This window comes from Phoxinus phoxinus (assembly GCF_949152265.1).
Source record: "Phoxinus phoxinus genome assembly, chromosome: 2".
Taxonomy (NCBI): Eukaryota; Metazoa; Chordata; class Actinopteri; order Cypriniformes; family Leuciscidae; genus Phoxinus; species Phoxinus phoxinus.
This window is the reverse complement of record NC_136877.1, coordinates 3523021-3540938: the sequence shown is the minus strand read 5'-3', so window position 1 is coordinate 3540938 and position 17918 is coordinate 3523021. Positions and strand designations below refer to the sequence as shown.

Sequence of the window (17918 nt, the reverse complement as noted above, 5' to 3'; positions counted from 1 at the left end):
CGGCTTCTCGCAGACCGATCGCCGCGTGACATCAAAGCACTGCGAAAGCGATCCAAAAGCACAAGGAGTCGTATGCTCTCCACACACTCCCGGAGCTCTGATCGGTCCGCGCCGCTCCGATGCATCTCGAACAAGTCTTACATCAACAATGGCGGTCGTTGCGTTACTATTGATGCTCATGGATTTGCGAACCTACATCGGCATCCAAACACGGCGAATCCAACGCGTTCGTGCCGCTCGCCGTAACTTGCATAGACGGAGATTACAATCGAGCAGCTATTAGCTCGATTAGCTGCTATTTAAAAAATGGCGGTCACAAGTTTCTGTTCGTCTTGTTGGTCACGGTAACCCCGCCCCCAGCCCCTGACGCAAGCGGTTCTTACTTCTAGCCCAGCAATGTTTTGGTGCTACTTAAGAACCACTTTTACTGGTTCGGAGCTGGTGCTTTGGTGGTCGAAAAACAAAGAATCGATTTGAAAATAGGCTCTGGCTCCGAACCAGCACCAGCTCTGCCTTGGTGGAAAAGGGGTAACACATGACCAGCATCGGCCAATAGTGAGCCGATGTTCTGATGTATAACCAGAGCCCGTCTACGGAGAGCCTTGGCCCTTCCTATTAGCCCCACTGTATCGGTCTTGGTTGCAGTTCCATTAGAATTCCACTGGAGGTGATCGCGGACGAGCGCAGACTGAATGGGAGTCTATGGAGCTAGACGGCTAAATGTGTCTCTTTCTCCTGCTTTTTGCGCACATAAAGTTAATCGCTTCATAACAATAAGGTTGAACTACTGTAGTCACATGGACTATTTTAATGATGTTTTGTTTTTACTACCTTTCTGGGCCTTGAAAGTTGCAATGACGTTGCTGTCAATGGAGGGACAGAAAGCATGATGCCAAATGAGAACGTTCATAAGTTATTTATTTTGCTGTGATGCCATTGTAGAAACTTTCTAAGTTCTTGTGTTCTTTAAGGCCGTGACACACCAAGCCGACGTCGAAGAACTAGTGGCGACAAAAGCGGAGTGTGTTGTCGGCTGTGTTTTGGCCAAAAAGGCCACCATTTTTAGCTTGAACACACTGCAAAGACTACAGGCGGCTGCCAACTATGTGTTCTGCGCCTGATGTAAGGAAATAACTATATCAGCAGGTATCAATAGTCTATATTTGTCATTCAAAAAGGAACACCGAAACCAGGACTGCAGACCGTAAACAAAGCAGCTCTTGCTAACCATTTTGAATATCAATCATTCTGATCAGTTTATTCATTCCTGACGGCTGATGCATGAAAATAATGCATTTGAATGCTCAGGTAAGATGACTTGCAATAAGAACAGTCTTCTGTCTGTACCGTCTTGACTTCTTTGCTCGCTGTTATCACTTTCGCTTTTATTCTCACGCACTGTTTGCTAAACTGAACAGCCAATCAGAGTTGTCTTTCTCACTGACGGCATGACGCTGATTCAACATGATGGATCTGCTAAACTGTTCAACTAGGGACACACCAAGCCGGTGGCGTGCAACGTCAGACCGTTTTTGAGCGTCGGCGTGTTCTGGACCGTTGGCTCTAGGAAGATGCTGTCTGGGGTTTTTTAAGGGCCGATTTAACATGTAGAATCGACGTCTGGTTGTCGGTGAGAGAGAGAACTGTGATTGGCTGTTCAGTTTGGTGAACGAGTCAATAAGTAGCGAGCTTATTTAAGAATAAGAGCAAAAGTAGTCGAGTTTCCATAACAGATTTGCGCAAAACTTTTGCGATATTTTCTAAATGCCGATAAAAAACGATTGCGAAATGACGGTGTTTCCATTAACTGATTTTATGCGACTAAAACATAATTTGTTTCCTCTCACGATAAGTCACTCCAAAGATCAAGGCAACAGGTTTTGGTAGGTTTACGTGCATCACAGCCGCCGCACTAGCCAGTGTTTTTAATGGATTTCCAAGCATTAACGGCAAGGAAATACCCTTATACTCTCGAGTGGCAGATATGAAGTGTTTCTGGGTGTTTCTCCCTAATTTCTGCTTCAAGATCTTGATAAATTGTGCCATTTATTTGTTGTTTATAATCCAGTATTCCCCTAATACTTTTTTCTTTTATGAATTTAATAAAGAACTGTCTCGTCTTCTGTCCAAACACACACATCTTTTAAAAAATGATCGACTTTAACGTACGTCAGGTGACCTGTAAATACGAAAAACTGTTTCCATTGCAGTTTTGCGAAATATTCCTTTTTCGAATTGCTTGAAAAACCTCATAAGAGCGTAAAAATATTTTTGCGATACATGGGAGTTTTTGCGAAATTGACATTTCCATTGGCCGTATTTTCAATTTGAGCAATTTGAAGGGTAAAGGAAACATGGTTAGTGATGAAAGCACAGAAAGAAGGCTGCTATAATTTTACGTGAACTTACCTAAGCATTTCAATGCGCACATATTTTCATAATAACATGAGCGGAGGGAATAAAGAAAACAGTAATTAAGAAAGCATCTGATGTGGATGCGTTTGCACGAGCTCTGCGATTCAGCTCTCCAGTCAAGTCACGTGATGTTTATTTATAAATCACTTATACAGTGTATTGCTTTAAGGGCCTGTTCACATATCGCGTCTTTTGCGCGCTCAAGTTCGTTATTTCAAATGTAGGCGCGCGGTATGCGCGCTCATATTGGAAGCGACGCGTTCGCGGAGCGACGCGCTCTTTTTTTTCAAGTGCGTCAGCGCCGCATCAAGATAAAAACATCTCAACTTTTCAGAATGCTGCAAGCGCACCGTAGGTCACGCTGGTGACAAGCGTGGTGACAAGAACCAACCAATCAGCTTCCTCACCTTTTCTGTTTACGTTGCAACCTCAGCAGAAAAATGGAGGAGCAGCTCATCATTGCGGTCCAGGGATTTCCTGAACTTTATGACTTCTCAAGCTCTCATTATTTATCCTCGCTGTAACGGAGAGCGCAGCTGATGGTTGCTTAGCAACGACAGACGCCTCCGGAGCGCAACCGCCCTAGTGCTTTGGAAAAAGGAGAACGCGCCATGCCTAGCGTTTTCTACGAGTTTTTAGGCGCGATATGTGTACAGGCCCTAAAGCAGCAGCTTTACAGTATTAAACAGTCTCTTTCAATAAGGATTACAGCTTCAGTTTCTACTATAAAGCGCCTCTCCAGTGTGTTCATGTTTTACTCTCGTCTGACCTCGACAGACTGAACAGAAGAAATTAATCAGAGAAGATTAACATGTAAAGAGGCGGAGCCTCAGAGCCACACCCACCTATTACATCATCACCATGGACCAATCATAGTTCGAAGTTGTTTGCCAGGTGGAGTGAAGTTTTCTGGAAAGTTTTGCTGAAAAGCTACTTTGAACTCGAACTTCATTTTGGCCTGATTTTGTTAATTGACGTCACACCACTTCACCCTTTGATTTAGTTTGAAGTATATCAGGGCTGTGTGCTTCAGGTGGGTGATGAAAAATTAGAAACAATAGATGTTAAGTGAATTATATACAGTAGAGACAACTCAAGATCCCGATATATAAAGTTATACTACAGTTTGAGTGTGGGATAATCATGTTTTGCACCACATTATGACAATTGTCATTCAGGCCCTACTGCTTCGTTTGGAAAATATAAGGCCATTGTTAAACACTAAGCTATTAAACTCTTTTGTTCGGGTCACAGCAATCTCAAGGTTTTCCTCCATGACAGCCATCCTGCAATTTTGTGCATCCGAAATACTGCTGCTCGACTTTAGTTTAACCTCTAGAGGTCCTATTCTGGTCTCTTCATACCATCATGTCAGATGATTTGCTTCATGAAACATGGATTTTTTGTTTCTTGCCATCTTGAATTGTCAGATAATCGAGGGCATTGTTTTGCGTCAGACCTTGTATAGCACCGAGCAACAGGCCGAACTGAACTAGATGTAGTCTAATTGTCACTGACTTGGCATTCTCAGACATTAACACAATGAACTGAGCAGTTCATCTCCTCAACAGACGAACAATGAGTCCTCGGCTTCTGAAAAAGTCATTATCAGCCTGCAACTATTTTCCTCATTGTGTGTCAATTCATGGTCGTTTATGAATGCGACAAGCACAGAGCTTTTCTTTTGCCTTCAATCAAACGTTGTCAAAACTGTCATGCAAGGCTTTACATGTCAAACCCTAGACAGTGGGTTGTTATTTTTACTGCAGAAATGACACATCTAAATGTGGGCAAGGCCAGTAACTTGAGCTGTGATATTAAAATAAAGTACATTAACAACAATACTGGAAAATGTACAGGGCTAAAGCTACGTTCACACTACAAGCGACTTTGTCTCTGCTGGTCGCCAATGGCTGGCGGTTTGGACGCTAGTGGGCGTTCCCGCGACTGGTTGCCTAGTAATGTTTGTGAGTGACATTCACGGATGTTTCTCCATGTTGTCAACAACAAATCCGTTTTCTTGCCACTACAAACAAACATTTTGGAAGGAAAAGTCTAAATATAAATGGAATCAGTGTAACATGCATAATATTAAAGATGAACGAGAAACTGTGAGTGCTTTTGCCATCGCGGCTATTTAACTGCAGCAAACGGGCAAATACCGTCTATCTGAGCTCACGAAACCAATCCGGCTCGGAGTCAGCACGGTGAACACCACTGTATGCACACGGAGATATATCACAACTTATAGCACAGTTTCTGACGGCTAAAATAAGCTTCTCGTTCAACTTGCCTCTGTCAGAGAGTGACGGATGATCGCACGCTCCACTGACTTCACTCCTATTGGTTGTCGCTCCTGAAAGTCGCTCTTCATTTGCATAAATTTAAACAGATCTCAACTTTGTCGCGTCGCCAGACACGCCCCATCCGGTTGCGCGTGTCGCCGGAAAACGCCCGCTCCCCATTGAAATGAATGGTTACGTGTCGATTTGTCGCTTGTAGTGTGAACGCAGCTTACGGCGGTGATCCACTTGTCCGTGCGACACTTCTGTCGCGCTGTTCTCCACTATATTCCTATGGGTGACGTCAAGCGACTTTTACGCGCTCGCAAAGAATTCCGGGAAGGCGGCGCTTCATTTGAAAAAATGCCGCGCGTCAAAAAGCTGGCCGATGCCCATATTTATGCAAATTAATTCCGTTGAAAGCGATGCGGCTATCCAATAGAAGCACGCACATGGAGACGGGGGGAAGTCTCTCGCGGGTCCTTTGTTTTAGACTGGCCGCTGGCTCAAAACCACGCCCATAGCGGTAAACTAGAGGAACGCCCATCAACGTACACATGTGGGGAGGCGTCGCGACACCACACGACATTCGTGTCAGACAAGTGGATCAGTACCGTTAAGTATGTGAGTACATTGAATAGTATTTGGACACTGAATGACAATACATTAGACAAGAGAACATATCAAACCAAGTGTGTCTTTAATCCAATGATGATAGAGACATTTTTTTGGAGATACCAACTGGCATCAAAGTGGTTTTTAGTGGATGTTTTTAAGACTGTATCCAAACTCACAGACTGCGTGATTTCAGCAATCCTTTAAGATCATTACAAACCACACTGTACGACATGGATCTAATAAACCTGAACGACATGTATGTAGACTATATGATGACACCTATTGAATCATAAGCTATGATTAAGTTAATATAGAAGAATAAAATGTCATCAGCTAGTGCTGAACAAATACAGCAAGACGAATCAAATTGTGGTTTCTAAGGGTGTTTCTCAAACGCAACACTGCATTTAGATTAGATAGATCGATTTTTAATAGCATCTTTAGTTAAATAATGTTTGACAGGAATGGAAACGGGTTACAAGTAGTGTGTTCAATGGATGTGTACAACATGCCAATTGTTTAGCAGACAAAACATTTCTCAAATGAAACTTTCAGCTTTGAAAATGTCATGATCTAATACCTTTATATAGTATGTATTATTGCAAAGACTAGTCTATCCTTTACAGCCTTGTATTAACTCGTGTAAAATTCAATACGGCTTCTGCCTTGACTAGTGTCTATTGTCAGCTACATTATTATTGTATTTATCATTTTAAATAGTGCTTTTACTATTTTACTATTAATTAGTTTTTACATTGCTTACAGTATGTAGAGTAGAGTATGTTGTTAACCCATAAACGCATACTTCGGGTCTTTATTGACCCGGGATGTCATTCACTACAATCCTAAAGTTAGATATCAACCTTAGTATTACCCAATCAAGTCATTATAAACAACATAATAAGATTTTTTTTTTTTTTTTTTACGAATTTCTAAGTCTTTATTTTTTGTAAAAATAAAATAAAAAATAAACGTATAGGGTCGCTAATGACCCGGGGTATAAGTATATATTTTTCCGCAAGAATAATTGAATCTCAATAAGAGCAATTCACCTTTATTCCTCAAGGTGGCGGTCTGATACACAATGATGAGCCAAATGCTGAATGTCAGATACACATATCATGCAGATTCATTAAAAACATTCACACATTTATGGGTTAATTAGTACGTCAACAAATGAAACACTTCTGCTCACTAAGAAAGAGCTCAACGACGGGGCCGACGAACAGTCAATCCCATTCTGGGTCTCCAGATCCGTGTCAAGATGACATTTGATTGTTCACTCCTCCTTGTTTATCGAAGCCTATCGAGAAGGACAGAAAAAAACTTTAGATCCCCGGGGTTTCCTCACAAAGAAAGAAACCATTCAAGTTAAGCTTTACGCTGTTTTGTCAATTGGACTAGTCTTTAAAATTAAGGACATAACATTCTGGCAAATGATACACAGTCAAACCAACATTTATCCAGACAGACACATTCAACATTTCTCACATTATCACAGTTTATTCGCTATAGTTTAGAAAATAGGTAATAAAATATGAGCAGAACTCAGTTGATATTTCACTGGTTTTGTCCATCCTTCTGTTAGACTGTCTCACACATGAATTATGTTGAATATCTGTCAGCCGTTAAATTTAACTACACAATTAGATAATACCAATTTAGGCCAAACGATTAGATTACCAAGCAATGCTTTATTGTGTTCAGTCTGTGGTGTAGAAAGGTCACATTAGCAATTAAAGACAAAACACTGCTCAGGTCAAAGTGTCTTAATAATTTTAGGCCCCATATTTTTATAAATTTACTGGTAGTCACTGTATGAAGAATTTATGTGTATAATGTGTTACACTTTATTTATTTTGCTCTCCTCATTTACATAAAAGAAAGCCTAGTGTCCTGCACCCAGTAAAAACACTTTACAATAAGGGTTATTAGTTAACATTATGTAATGTATTAACTAACATGAACTAACAATAATCAATACATTTGTTACATTATTTATTCATCTTTGTTATTGTTAGCTAATAAAAATCCACCTGTTCATGTTAGTTCACAGTGCATTAACTAATGTTAACAAATACAACTTTTGATTTTAATAACGTATTAGTAAATGTTGAAATTAATATTAACTAAGATTAATAAATGCTGTAGAAGTATTGCTAATGTTAACTAAGGATGTTATTAACTGATGTGTTAACTGTAAAGTGTTACGAATAATTGAATAATTTGACTGTATATGAAAGAAGATAGCGAGAGAGGAGCATAAAACATTTATTCCTCCATAACTCTTATAGAATACATAATTTCATGAATGTTCTCTGCATGCATCTACTGATATGATTTATATATGTAAGAACAGAGATTGATAATAACTCACCTCGTCTCCGCCAGCCTTCATTAGGGTTTCTAACTCCTGCTTCCAGCCAAGGAGCTCCACCAGTTTTTTTACCCCACTAACTACGTCTCCCAGCTCGGCCACATCAGTGTGACGGGACGCCCAAGAAAACGGCCCCACAAGATCTCGATTTATCAAAAGCCGGGACACAGAACCACGTACGGCACCGGCCAAGCTGGCGAACGGCTCCACCTAACAATTCACATGAACAGGCCTGTGTAAAAGCAGTTGCCAGATTAATCAACAGTGACATCTGCTGGTGATGTGCTTCCTTAACGTCCCCCTGTAGTGAAAATCTAGCTTTTAATGTTGTTTATATGTCTATGTGGTGTTTTTAATCTGCTTTAATACAAACCATGTGTAAGTTCATAAGTCGACAGCATTGCTGAGTATTTTCTGCTTAAAACTGCAGTGAACCAAAGACAGTCTCAAAAACACGGTTTGAAATCGCTGGAGTTTCTGACGTCACACAATACCTTGTAACCAATCAGATCAACACATTTTTGATCATCAAAATGACATATTTTAAAGTTTTTTCCTTGAAAACAAATGTCTTCGTGCCTTAAAATATCTTGAATGTACGGTAACTTGACACCCTTGCCTCATTTAGTATTCCTTAGTATTCTCATTTAGTATGATAAAAGCATCTGCTAAATTAATAAATGTAAATGTAGTATTCGCGGTTCTGAATCTGAATCCTTTATTGTCACATCACTAACAACACATGTGCCATAATAATATATAAGTTAGAATTACAAATATACAGATATACACAGTACAGTATGATAATGCCTTCGTGCCTTAAAATAGCTTGAATGTGACTCGACACCCTTGCCTCATTTAGTATTCGTGGTTCTATGAATATGCAAATGAGCCCCGCCTCCACTCACTCACTCAGCTCAGAGATGCACTGGTTGACGATCACATGTTGATCTGATTGGTTACAAGGTAGTGTGTGACGTCAGAAACACCAGCGATTTCACACCGTGTTTTTTTGAGACTGTCTTTGGTTCACTGCAGTTTTAAAAAAGAAAACACTTATGAATTTACACACGGTTTGCCTTAAAGCAGATTAAAAACACCACATAGACACATAAACAACATTAAAAGCTGGATTTTCACCACAGGGGGACTTTATTTACTGAATTTGAGTACTTTATATGTCATAATTTTGACTCACTATGTAACAATATTGACTTAGTATGTCATAATTTCAACTTTTTATATCATAATGATTTACCAGAGCATGATTGTGTTCTCGTGTGGCAGAAATGGGCCTCCATACGATCCAGACATGCCCCACAGACACATAAAACACTGATTTTACATGTAAAATATGGTCTCGGTCTCACACTGCAATTCATTCAGTGAGTACCAATCTCTCCATAGAGCGGATGGACAGACGCCGCAGCTTCTCCTCACCTCCAGAGACGTCCCCATGACTATGAGAAGGTCTGCTATCGGGAAGTCTCTCAGGTAACTGAAGAACGGCTGAGGAAGCTCCTCGCCGAAGAACACGATGTCGGGCTTGATGACTCCTTTACAAGTGGAGCATTTGGGTATTTTTCCTTCCATGACATCCTTCTATTGGGAGACAACCATAGGTCAGGAGAAGCTTCACAACCATACCATAATCAAAAATACATTTCCAAATCACAGCAAAATATTTAGGTTGTGTCATGCTTGTTTTTAAATGACTTGGTCAATTATGGGTTTATTATGTTGGCTTGACAAGCCTATCTATCTATCTATCTATCTATCTATCTATCTATCTATCTATCTATCTATCTATCTATCTATCTATCTATCTATCTATCTATCCATCCATCCATCCATCCGTGCTGCTAGCAACATTAAAACGTGTTAGCAATGTGGTAAATCATATTACCAACATGCTAGCAATGTACTAACTCATGCTAGCAATATGCTTAAATCTTTTATCAACATGCTGAAGCATCACAACATGCTAAATCATGCTAGCAACATGCTAAAACATGCAAGAAGTGTTAAATCATGTTAAATAATATATATATACATATATATATACACACATAGATGCCTCAATAACGGTTGTTTCTATGGTTCGCTATACATTAGCCGTCTCCCATATTGGAACAGTCAAAGCCGGTCCGTAAACATTCGAGAGCAAGTTGACTGAGCATCTGCAACTGTAGTTAGACGCTTGTATGAATAGCAGAATATTTTGTTAAACTAATATAATACAAGACAAAGGTGTCAGCTAACACAACAGTGTAAGTTACATTAAAAACATTAAAAAGTACCATAGTAAACGTGTGTAATATTGAGTTAATATATATAAAAACGAAACTCAACACATTCTAACCCATACCTGTCAACATTTGGGTACTAAAATACGGGAGAATTTGGGGGGGGGGGGGGGGGTATTGGTTAGAAATAAAAAAATTATGTGATTACTCACGATGAAAACCTTACGTTTTTAATATATTTTATAATGTCATAATTTCACATTTAATCTCCAAATTAATGTAGAAACAAAGACAGTATATTTTAAATATTTGTCTAAAAGGTAGGAAATATTCAGAAATTGAATAAAGTTATCAAACAGTTTGCACTGCATAAATGTTAAATTATACATAGATAAATCCTTATTAAAGTTACAAATGTTATTTTGTCAAGAGCAGTGAGTGTTTTTCTCTGTTCCCTTTGTTCTTTGATTAACTTTACTGACAGAAAGCTTTATTTGACTACTGTCCCTTTAAGAGCAGCCGCCGCTGAGAGAGACGCGGATCTCACACGCGCCTCATTCTCTCACAACTCTTCTTTATGTTCATTTAACTGTATTCATTTAGCGGTTCATGACTTTATTTAACTCATTTAAGAGTGCTCAGTCTGCTCTCATGAGGATACTCGACAAAACGGACATTTTTGCAGAATTGCGTGTGTTAGTTCGGTCAACTTCAAGTCGAAAGAGAACTCGATTCTGGCGCTTAATTTGTCTTTGCGTGAATGGTTTAAAAGCATTTGCAAGAATAAAAGCGCATCATATAATGTAACGCCAGCCAAAGGATGACAGAAAAAACGGATGCTGTGTTAATTACGTGAAATATTTACCACGGAGTTTTCTTCTCATTTCTACCAGTGATCGCTTTATTCAATTTCCAACGTCGCACGTCAACAGCGCTACTGAGTTGTAGGTTGCCAGGTTGAGCTCACAAATGGGTTGAAATGTGAATGATGTGTTGATTGCGCGAGTAGAATGGGTTTCATACAAGATCTGGCAACTGGGCAACCTTAATATATTGATGTGATTATTCATATAACGACGTTTGGGAATACAAATTACGGGAGTTTCACGGGAGAAAGGACAAAACGGGAGGGGGGCGGGAGATGGGTGTGAAATACGGGAGACTCCCGGTGAAAACGGGAGTGTTGACAGGTATGTTCTAACCTCGGGAATTTAAATCTTGGTTGGTTTCACAACCAGAAGCTGCGCAATGTTGTGGCATCATTGATTCTTACTGTGATTGGTGACACACTGAACGTTCAAAGATGGCGGTCATGCCACTGTGTCTGGACCAGTCAAATGTGGATTCTACGCATATCTATGGTTAAAACATGCTAGCAATGTGCTAAATAATGCCAGCAGCTTTCTAAAACATGTTACAATGTGCTAAATCATGCTAGCAACATGATAAAACAATCTATCAATGTGCTGAATCATACTAGCAACATGCCAAATCATGTTAGCAAAATGCTAAAACAGCAATTAAATCATGCTACAAACATGCTAGCAACGTGCTAAATAATGCTAACATGTTAAAACATGATAGCAATGTGTTAAATAATGCTAAAACATGCTAGCTATGTGCTAATAACGCTAGAAACATGCTAGCAAACGTGCTAAATCATTTTAACATGTTAAAATAGACTAGCAGCGTGCTCAATCATGCTAACATGTTAAAACATGCTAGCAATGTGTTAAATAATGCTAAAACATGCTAGCTATGTGTTAAATAATGCTAAAACATGCTAGCTATGTGTTAATCACGCTAGAAACTTGCTAGCAAACGTGCTAATTCATGCTTAAACATGTTAACAACTTTCTAGCATTTTAAAAAGTTGACGGCATATTTGAACACATTGTTGACAAAAAATTTAAATAGGTTAAATAATACTAGCAACATACTAGCATGTAGCAATGTGTTAAATCATGCTAGCAAATCTTGCTAAAACATGTTAGCATGTGCTAAATCATGCTAACAACATGATAAAACATATCAATGTGCTGAAACATTAACAACATGCGAAATCATGATGATAAAACAGCAATGTGATAAATCATGCTACAAACATGTTAGCAAAAATGTTATGCTAAAAATTATGCTAAAATGTTAAAACATGCTAGCAATGTTTTAAATTATGCTAAAACATGCTAGCAAATGTGCTAAATCATGCTAAAACATGTTAACAACTTGGAAAAAAATCTAACATGCTAAAATATGCTCGCAACTTTCTAAAATATAAGCAATGTGTTAGAACATGTTAATAACAGTTGGGGATATTCAATTTAATGAATCAATCAATATTACTATCGATTAGCATTACCAAACATGAACGTTTTATTATTATTTTATTTTAATACTGTGAAGCTGCTTTGATACAATCTGTATTGTGAAAAGCGCTATACAAATATTCTTGACTTGACTTGACATTTTATTGACTTCTTTGAGCAAAATCTTTTAAAAAATGTCAAGCTTTTCAAAGTTATTTCAAACCTTCAGACAAGGATTTGTCGAGCCAACATCAAAGTTAGTCATCAAGCTTTACGAATCTAGCTTAAAAAAGTGCCATAGTTCAATGTAGATAAAAAATACTGTCAATTTATCTTCAATTTGGCAGACTTGTATCACCCTGAAGAGGTTTTTTTTGCATAACTATCCACTGACTGTACACTGTACACGCCTCCCTTTTCATAACTCAGAAACCACTGCCATAGTTCAGCGAAAAATACTGACCCGGAGTTCCTCTCCCTTGTAATCCCTTCGGCAAACTGTGCATGTGGCCGTGGCAAATGTCCCATGTGCCTCAACCAACATGTTTGGGGGAATGCCAGCCACTGAAATCAATGAAAGGTAAATAACATTTATAAATGATTTACACCGATTCCAGGCATGCACACGTGGACGGTGTCACTCACTGCGTTCCAGTCCATCAATGTTTTGCGTGTACATCCTGAGCAGTTGCCCCTTGTCGTGAAGCAGGCGAATGAAGTAGTGTGTCAGATTGGGTTGGTAATTACCCGGATAAAGCTCTTTGGCTAGAGCGAAAAAAGGGTTTGGATTGTGACGGAAGTAATTTATTTCAAATATGGCCTCTGCGTAGGGCAGATTGTACTGTTGAAGATTGTCATAAAGGCCGCTGCCAGGCGATCTGTGGGAGAAATACCATTAGAGAAAAGTCGCAACCATCTCAAAGGTGGATTAGGGGTGTAACGGTGCTCAGAAGTCACGGTTCGGTACGTATCCCGGTTTTTGGGGTCACGGTTTGATATGAGCTCAGTACAATAGATAAGATAAGATACGATAAGATAAGATTGGCTTTATTGTCCTGATGGAAATTCGTCTTGGACACATACAATACTGCTGTTTAAATACAAATGACATTCATACAATACATACAACATCCTATCAACATACCAGTGATCACACACAATATACAATACATACATAAGTTCTAAACCAACTAAATTACACACTGCCCATCATGCAACCCACCTATGATCACTATAATAACAAAACAATTTTGTTTATTTTTTAATTGGGTAACTAAATGGGTAACTAGCCATTTAATGCCTTAAAGCTGCCGTCGGCAAGATTTTTTTTGATCATATTCACTGAAACCGAAGCTATGCTCAGACAGAACAACATAAATCAGCCAGTTGTAGAAAAAAAACGCGCTTCTACCTCCACCTGGAGCCTGTTATTTGTTTTGCAAAAATCCACCGCTCCCGATTGTTCACACAGACATCGTGCACACACCACAGATCCCCCTCCCCCCTCGCACACGTTACAATATCACATGCACATGCCTGAAGTTCGCAGGTGTGTTGGATTGTGCGAAGCGTGATGGAGGAGAGAAAATCTACTAACAAGCTTCCAATTCCTCAGTTAACAACCAGAGCTAGGAGGTCCAAAACAACCAAGGAAAAGAAAACATGGTAAGTACTCCATGGTGTTGATCGATGCTGAAGAGACGGGTGCGCGTTCACAGAAAATCTGGTGCACACGCACTGACGAGCACACACTCGATGGGAGGCTGCTCGGTGGTAGTGGGGGAGGGGCATGAGAGTTGTTAACATTCAAAACTTTGGCTAAGTCCACTCAATCTGCCAGACCTGCCGACTGCAGCTTTAATGGACAGAGGGACAAAGGAGTTCTTAAAGCGGTTGAGTCTGCACTGAGAGACTAAAGCGTCGGCCTGACACGTGTCCAAACTACACGCGATGCTAAAGCATCTTTTCCATGTTAAACAGAGTTTTTGTCCTAACCAGCCGCGGCGGCGACACGCGGCGATTCTATTTTAAAAAACGGTTTTATTATTGTGAGTGTACACAACTCTGTATGCAAGGGTGTAGACCTTTTACAGTTTCGAATGACGTTTTACTCTTATCTGTGTGACAATAAATGACAGAGTATTCGGTAAGGTAAAGTGGTTTCCGCTGTTATACTGAGACAAAATCATTTGGCAATGTGCCGATTTGTGTCGTGTAAGGGTGCTTTCACATCTGTAGTTCGGTTCATTTGGTCCGGACCAAGGGAGAAAAATTATACTTTGTAGCATTTTTCAGGCGTTTTGGTTCCTTTTCACACCACACTGATCGCTCTGGTCCGAATCAGTTGATGAAACGAACCAAAATGCAGTCACGTGACAACATCCACATCCCTCGTTGGGCAGATGGGTCTTGAACGTATTTCCATAACTGCACTTCGATTGGTCAGAATTAACGTGCGGGAAAATTCCAACAGAACTCCTGGAAGTAAACAACGAGGAGGAAAATCCGACAGACAACACGCCGCTTTTTACTATGGAGAGACGACTGCGTGGGCTGACCGTATCCCTGGTCATAGTTTATTATATAGTTTGTCTACACCCCTTTAGGCAAACAATAACATTTGAGAATGAAGCGAGAATGCGGCTTGAAAATAATGTTTTATGCAATGCACACGGCGAGTCACTTCAGGAGGAGGCGACGCATTAATGTTGCTAAACAGCAGCGGCAGCTGGTTTAGTCCAAAAAATGCGCAGTTATTTGGCAGTTGGGCCTGTTCGAGGTCGGATCACGTTCTCCCCACAAACTAACCGCTCCAGAGTTCGTTTGAAAGCGTACCGAGACCTCCTGGTGCGCACCCGAGTGGGATTGCTGCATTCACACCGGCCCAAACCAACCGCACCAAGGGGGACAACGAACTCTAGTGCGATTCAACTGAACTAAATGAGGCAGGTGTGAAAGCTCCCTAAATCTCACTACACGAATACCCACTGTAGTCACTTGGACTATTTTAAACATTGTCTTTACTAACTTTCTGGGCCGGCAAGTTTCAATTACAATAGAAGCCTATGAAGGAGTGAGACCGCTCTCAGATTTAATCAAAAATATCTTAATTTGTGTTTTGAAGATGAACGAGGTTGGAACAACATGAGGGTGAGAATTTACATTTTTGGGTGAACTAATCCTTTAATGCACCGAACTGTGACAGTTTGAATTTAATACATGTACCGTTACACCCCTAATTAGGGGACAACAGTCTTTTGAGTCCTACTTTACCTGAAGTCTGGGATTCCACTGGGAGTGCTGATGCCCGCTCCTGCCATCACCACAACTCTTTTGAACTTGCGTTCTCTGATATTTTCTGCAATATCCTCCAGGGTCTGCTGGTGAACATTGTCACGGCTGCCTCCAAACAGCCCTCGTGTTCCCCCACATGCAGTTCTATCAGGTCATAATGTTTCAAATATTCACGTTCACTGAGAAATTTCTGTAAAGAAAGAAAGAAAGAAAGAAAGAAAGAAAGAAGACAATACTCACGGACAATAAATGAATTGTGAAAGAAATGCAGCATTCTTCTGTGCATGAGGGAAATGTGTCAAAATCTTTTGATGGGGAAGGTTTGTCCTTGACAGATCTGAGGAAAAGTATTATTGTAAGACTCTGGGTAAAAAAATAAAACAACAGCATTACAGACCAACCACCTACAATACTGTGTACACTTCAAAAATAGCAGTTTTGCTGCTTATCCGGTAGGTTTACCTCGTTTTAATGGTGTTTTTACTCGAAGATAAAGACTAATGCAGAAACAGATATTATTAATAATCACAATATTTTCTATAAATGTGCAGATAACGACGACTGTCACTAATGGCATTGCTATTTGAAACATGATTTTACAGAAACATAGTGACTTTTAATAACAAGAAAATACTTTGTGTAGTTGACAGTCCTCTTCTCGACAAGAATGTCGCTGTAAAACAGCATCTGCACACATTTATAATGGAGGGTTTATAGTACAGCATATTTGACAATGGCGAAGCTCGTTGTTTGTCAAAAGGCGTACATTATTTCGGCGAATTTACTTAGTAAATATATACATGCAGGAATTGCCAGCGGGTTGCCAGGTCTGCGTAACAAAACCCGCCCAATTGCTAAGCAAAACTATCCCAATCACAGCAACAGTAGCTCGATTAATTCCGCAGGAAAACCACGGACTTGGCAACACTGACGTCAGACTAGTGACGCATATTACCGTAACGGATATATCGCGAATCCATCAAATTATGTGTCGGTCGAATAACACATATTGTCCGTTCATTTACATATATGTATGCACTAAAGTAAATTATATCGATAAAATATGGTTATCTTTTGGTTACTGCAGGCATTTTAATAAGCTTAATGTTTGACTGATTTATGTCAAGAATTGAATTCGTAAATACTACAGTACTTACGACTGGAAGTGGTTCAGCGAATGTTTTTTTAGTATTATCATTATTGTTGATGGGATATTGCAATGATGATAACATGTTTTACAAATAAACATTTAAATAAGACGAATGGTCAAAAATATTAAATCAAATAATTTTCATTAAATATGTTTGTAGGCTAGCATGTGTTTTTTAGGTAGTAGTTGTAGGACACGGTCCATATTCTAATAGTTACATATTTGTTTTTCACCAAAAACATGCACCCTTTGGTACCCTTGTAGTTGTAGATCATTATTTATTATGTATTTTGCGATTTTGGCTATATTATCAGCTGAGTAAAAGTCGGACTTTAATTTTGCTTTTTGGGCCGCTCGTGCTGTGACGTCACTACGGATGCTCCGCGGACGGTTGGTTCATCGTCAGTCTGAGGAAGCGAGGTGAGTATATTTTTCAGTGTTTTCAAGTGCATAAATCGATAGAAAACGTTTAAATGTGCTTTAAACTTTTTACAAATGTGCTTCAGCAACATGGCAACATTAGTGAAGCTGTTTTGCTTTTGTAATGTGAAATCAATGTGGAAGTAAGTAATATTGCATTGCCAAAGAGTAAAAACTGTGATGCCTTATAAATAATAATAACAAGGACTTTTATTTTTCTTGTATGACCTATTTTCAACAATATGGTTTAATTCAAATCATTTCATTATTATCCGTGCTAAAGCTATTCCATTTTATTTATGACTTTGCATTATTTAAGCATTATTTTATTTATTTGTAAGGCAAAAAAAATGTATAAAGAAAGTTGGGCAGGAGTGTCAAATTAACTTTAAAACTTACACTGGTTCAAACTGTTACTGTATATGTTTGATTTATGTTGAAGTGCTTGGCACATTTTAATGATGACACTTTTGCTTTTGTTATCAGGCTCTCAAAAATTATATAAAAATTTGGATTTAGATTTATCAGCCAATATATCAGTTATCAGCTTTAAAATATAAAGAGTTATCGTTTGCGGCCAAAATTTTCATGTCGGTGCATCCCTACATTATTTATTAAATGGATTTCCACTATAATCAAAAATTTAATTACAAACACGATAAATGTAACCATAAAAAAAAAAAATATATATATATATATATATATTATAGCTTTTGTAGCAAGGGTGCCACCACCTAGCCTGTGATGTCACGGGTTGGCTGGCTCTGTTTGATTAATAAAGATTATTATTTTGATTCTGGCAGTTGATTT

At 39.2% G+C, this 17918-nt stretch overlaps 1 protein-coding gene across 7 annotated transcripts; it reads right to left on the bottom strand.

Moving 5' to 3' along the window:
- Positions 1 to 5387: 5387 nt before the first annotated feature.
- sirt3 (sirtuin 3) lies at positions 5388 to 16451 on the bottom strand. Of its 7 annotated transcripts, none has more exons than XM_079598249.1 (9): positions 16305 to 16447; positions 16173 to 16225; positions 15779 to 15875; positions 15518 to 15682; positions 12890 to 13122; positions 12708 to 12808; positions 9133 to 9294; positions 7693 to 7902; positions 5388 to 6618 (listed from the first exon to the last, which is right to left on the bottom strand). In XM_079598249.1, exons 4-9 carry the CDS (start codon positions 15562 to 15564, stop codon positions 6595 to 6597), a joined length of 777 nt encoding a protein of 258 aa, XP_079454375.1. In that variant the 5' UTR covers positions 15565 to 15682; positions 15779 to 15875; positions 16173 to 16225; positions 16305 to 16447; the 3' UTR covers positions 5388 to 6594. The 7 variants fall into 7 exon arrangements, 6 of the variants coding, with proteins under 6 accessions (XP_079454375.1, XP_079454374.1, XP_079454372.1 ...); XM_079598248.1 differs by having other exon boundaries at positions 16324 to 16357; XM_079598246.1 differs by having other exon boundaries at positions 16001 to 16448.
- Between the last annotated feature and the right edge of the window lie 1467 nt (positions 16452 to 17918).

Coding starts and splice junctions, on each gene's coding strand:
- sirt3 (XM_079598246.1), bottom strand. CDS start 16,130: ATGTTTCAAATAGCAATGCCATTAGTGACAGTCGTCGTTATCTGCACA. Junction 15,876..16,000: donor AAAAACACCATTAAAACGAG/GTAAACCTACCG, acceptor ACTTTTCCTCAG/ATCTGTCAAGGACAAACCTT. Junction 15,683..15,778: donor TCACAATTCATTTATTGTCC/GTGAGTATTGTC, acceptor ATGACCTGATAG/AACTGCATGTGGGGGAACAC.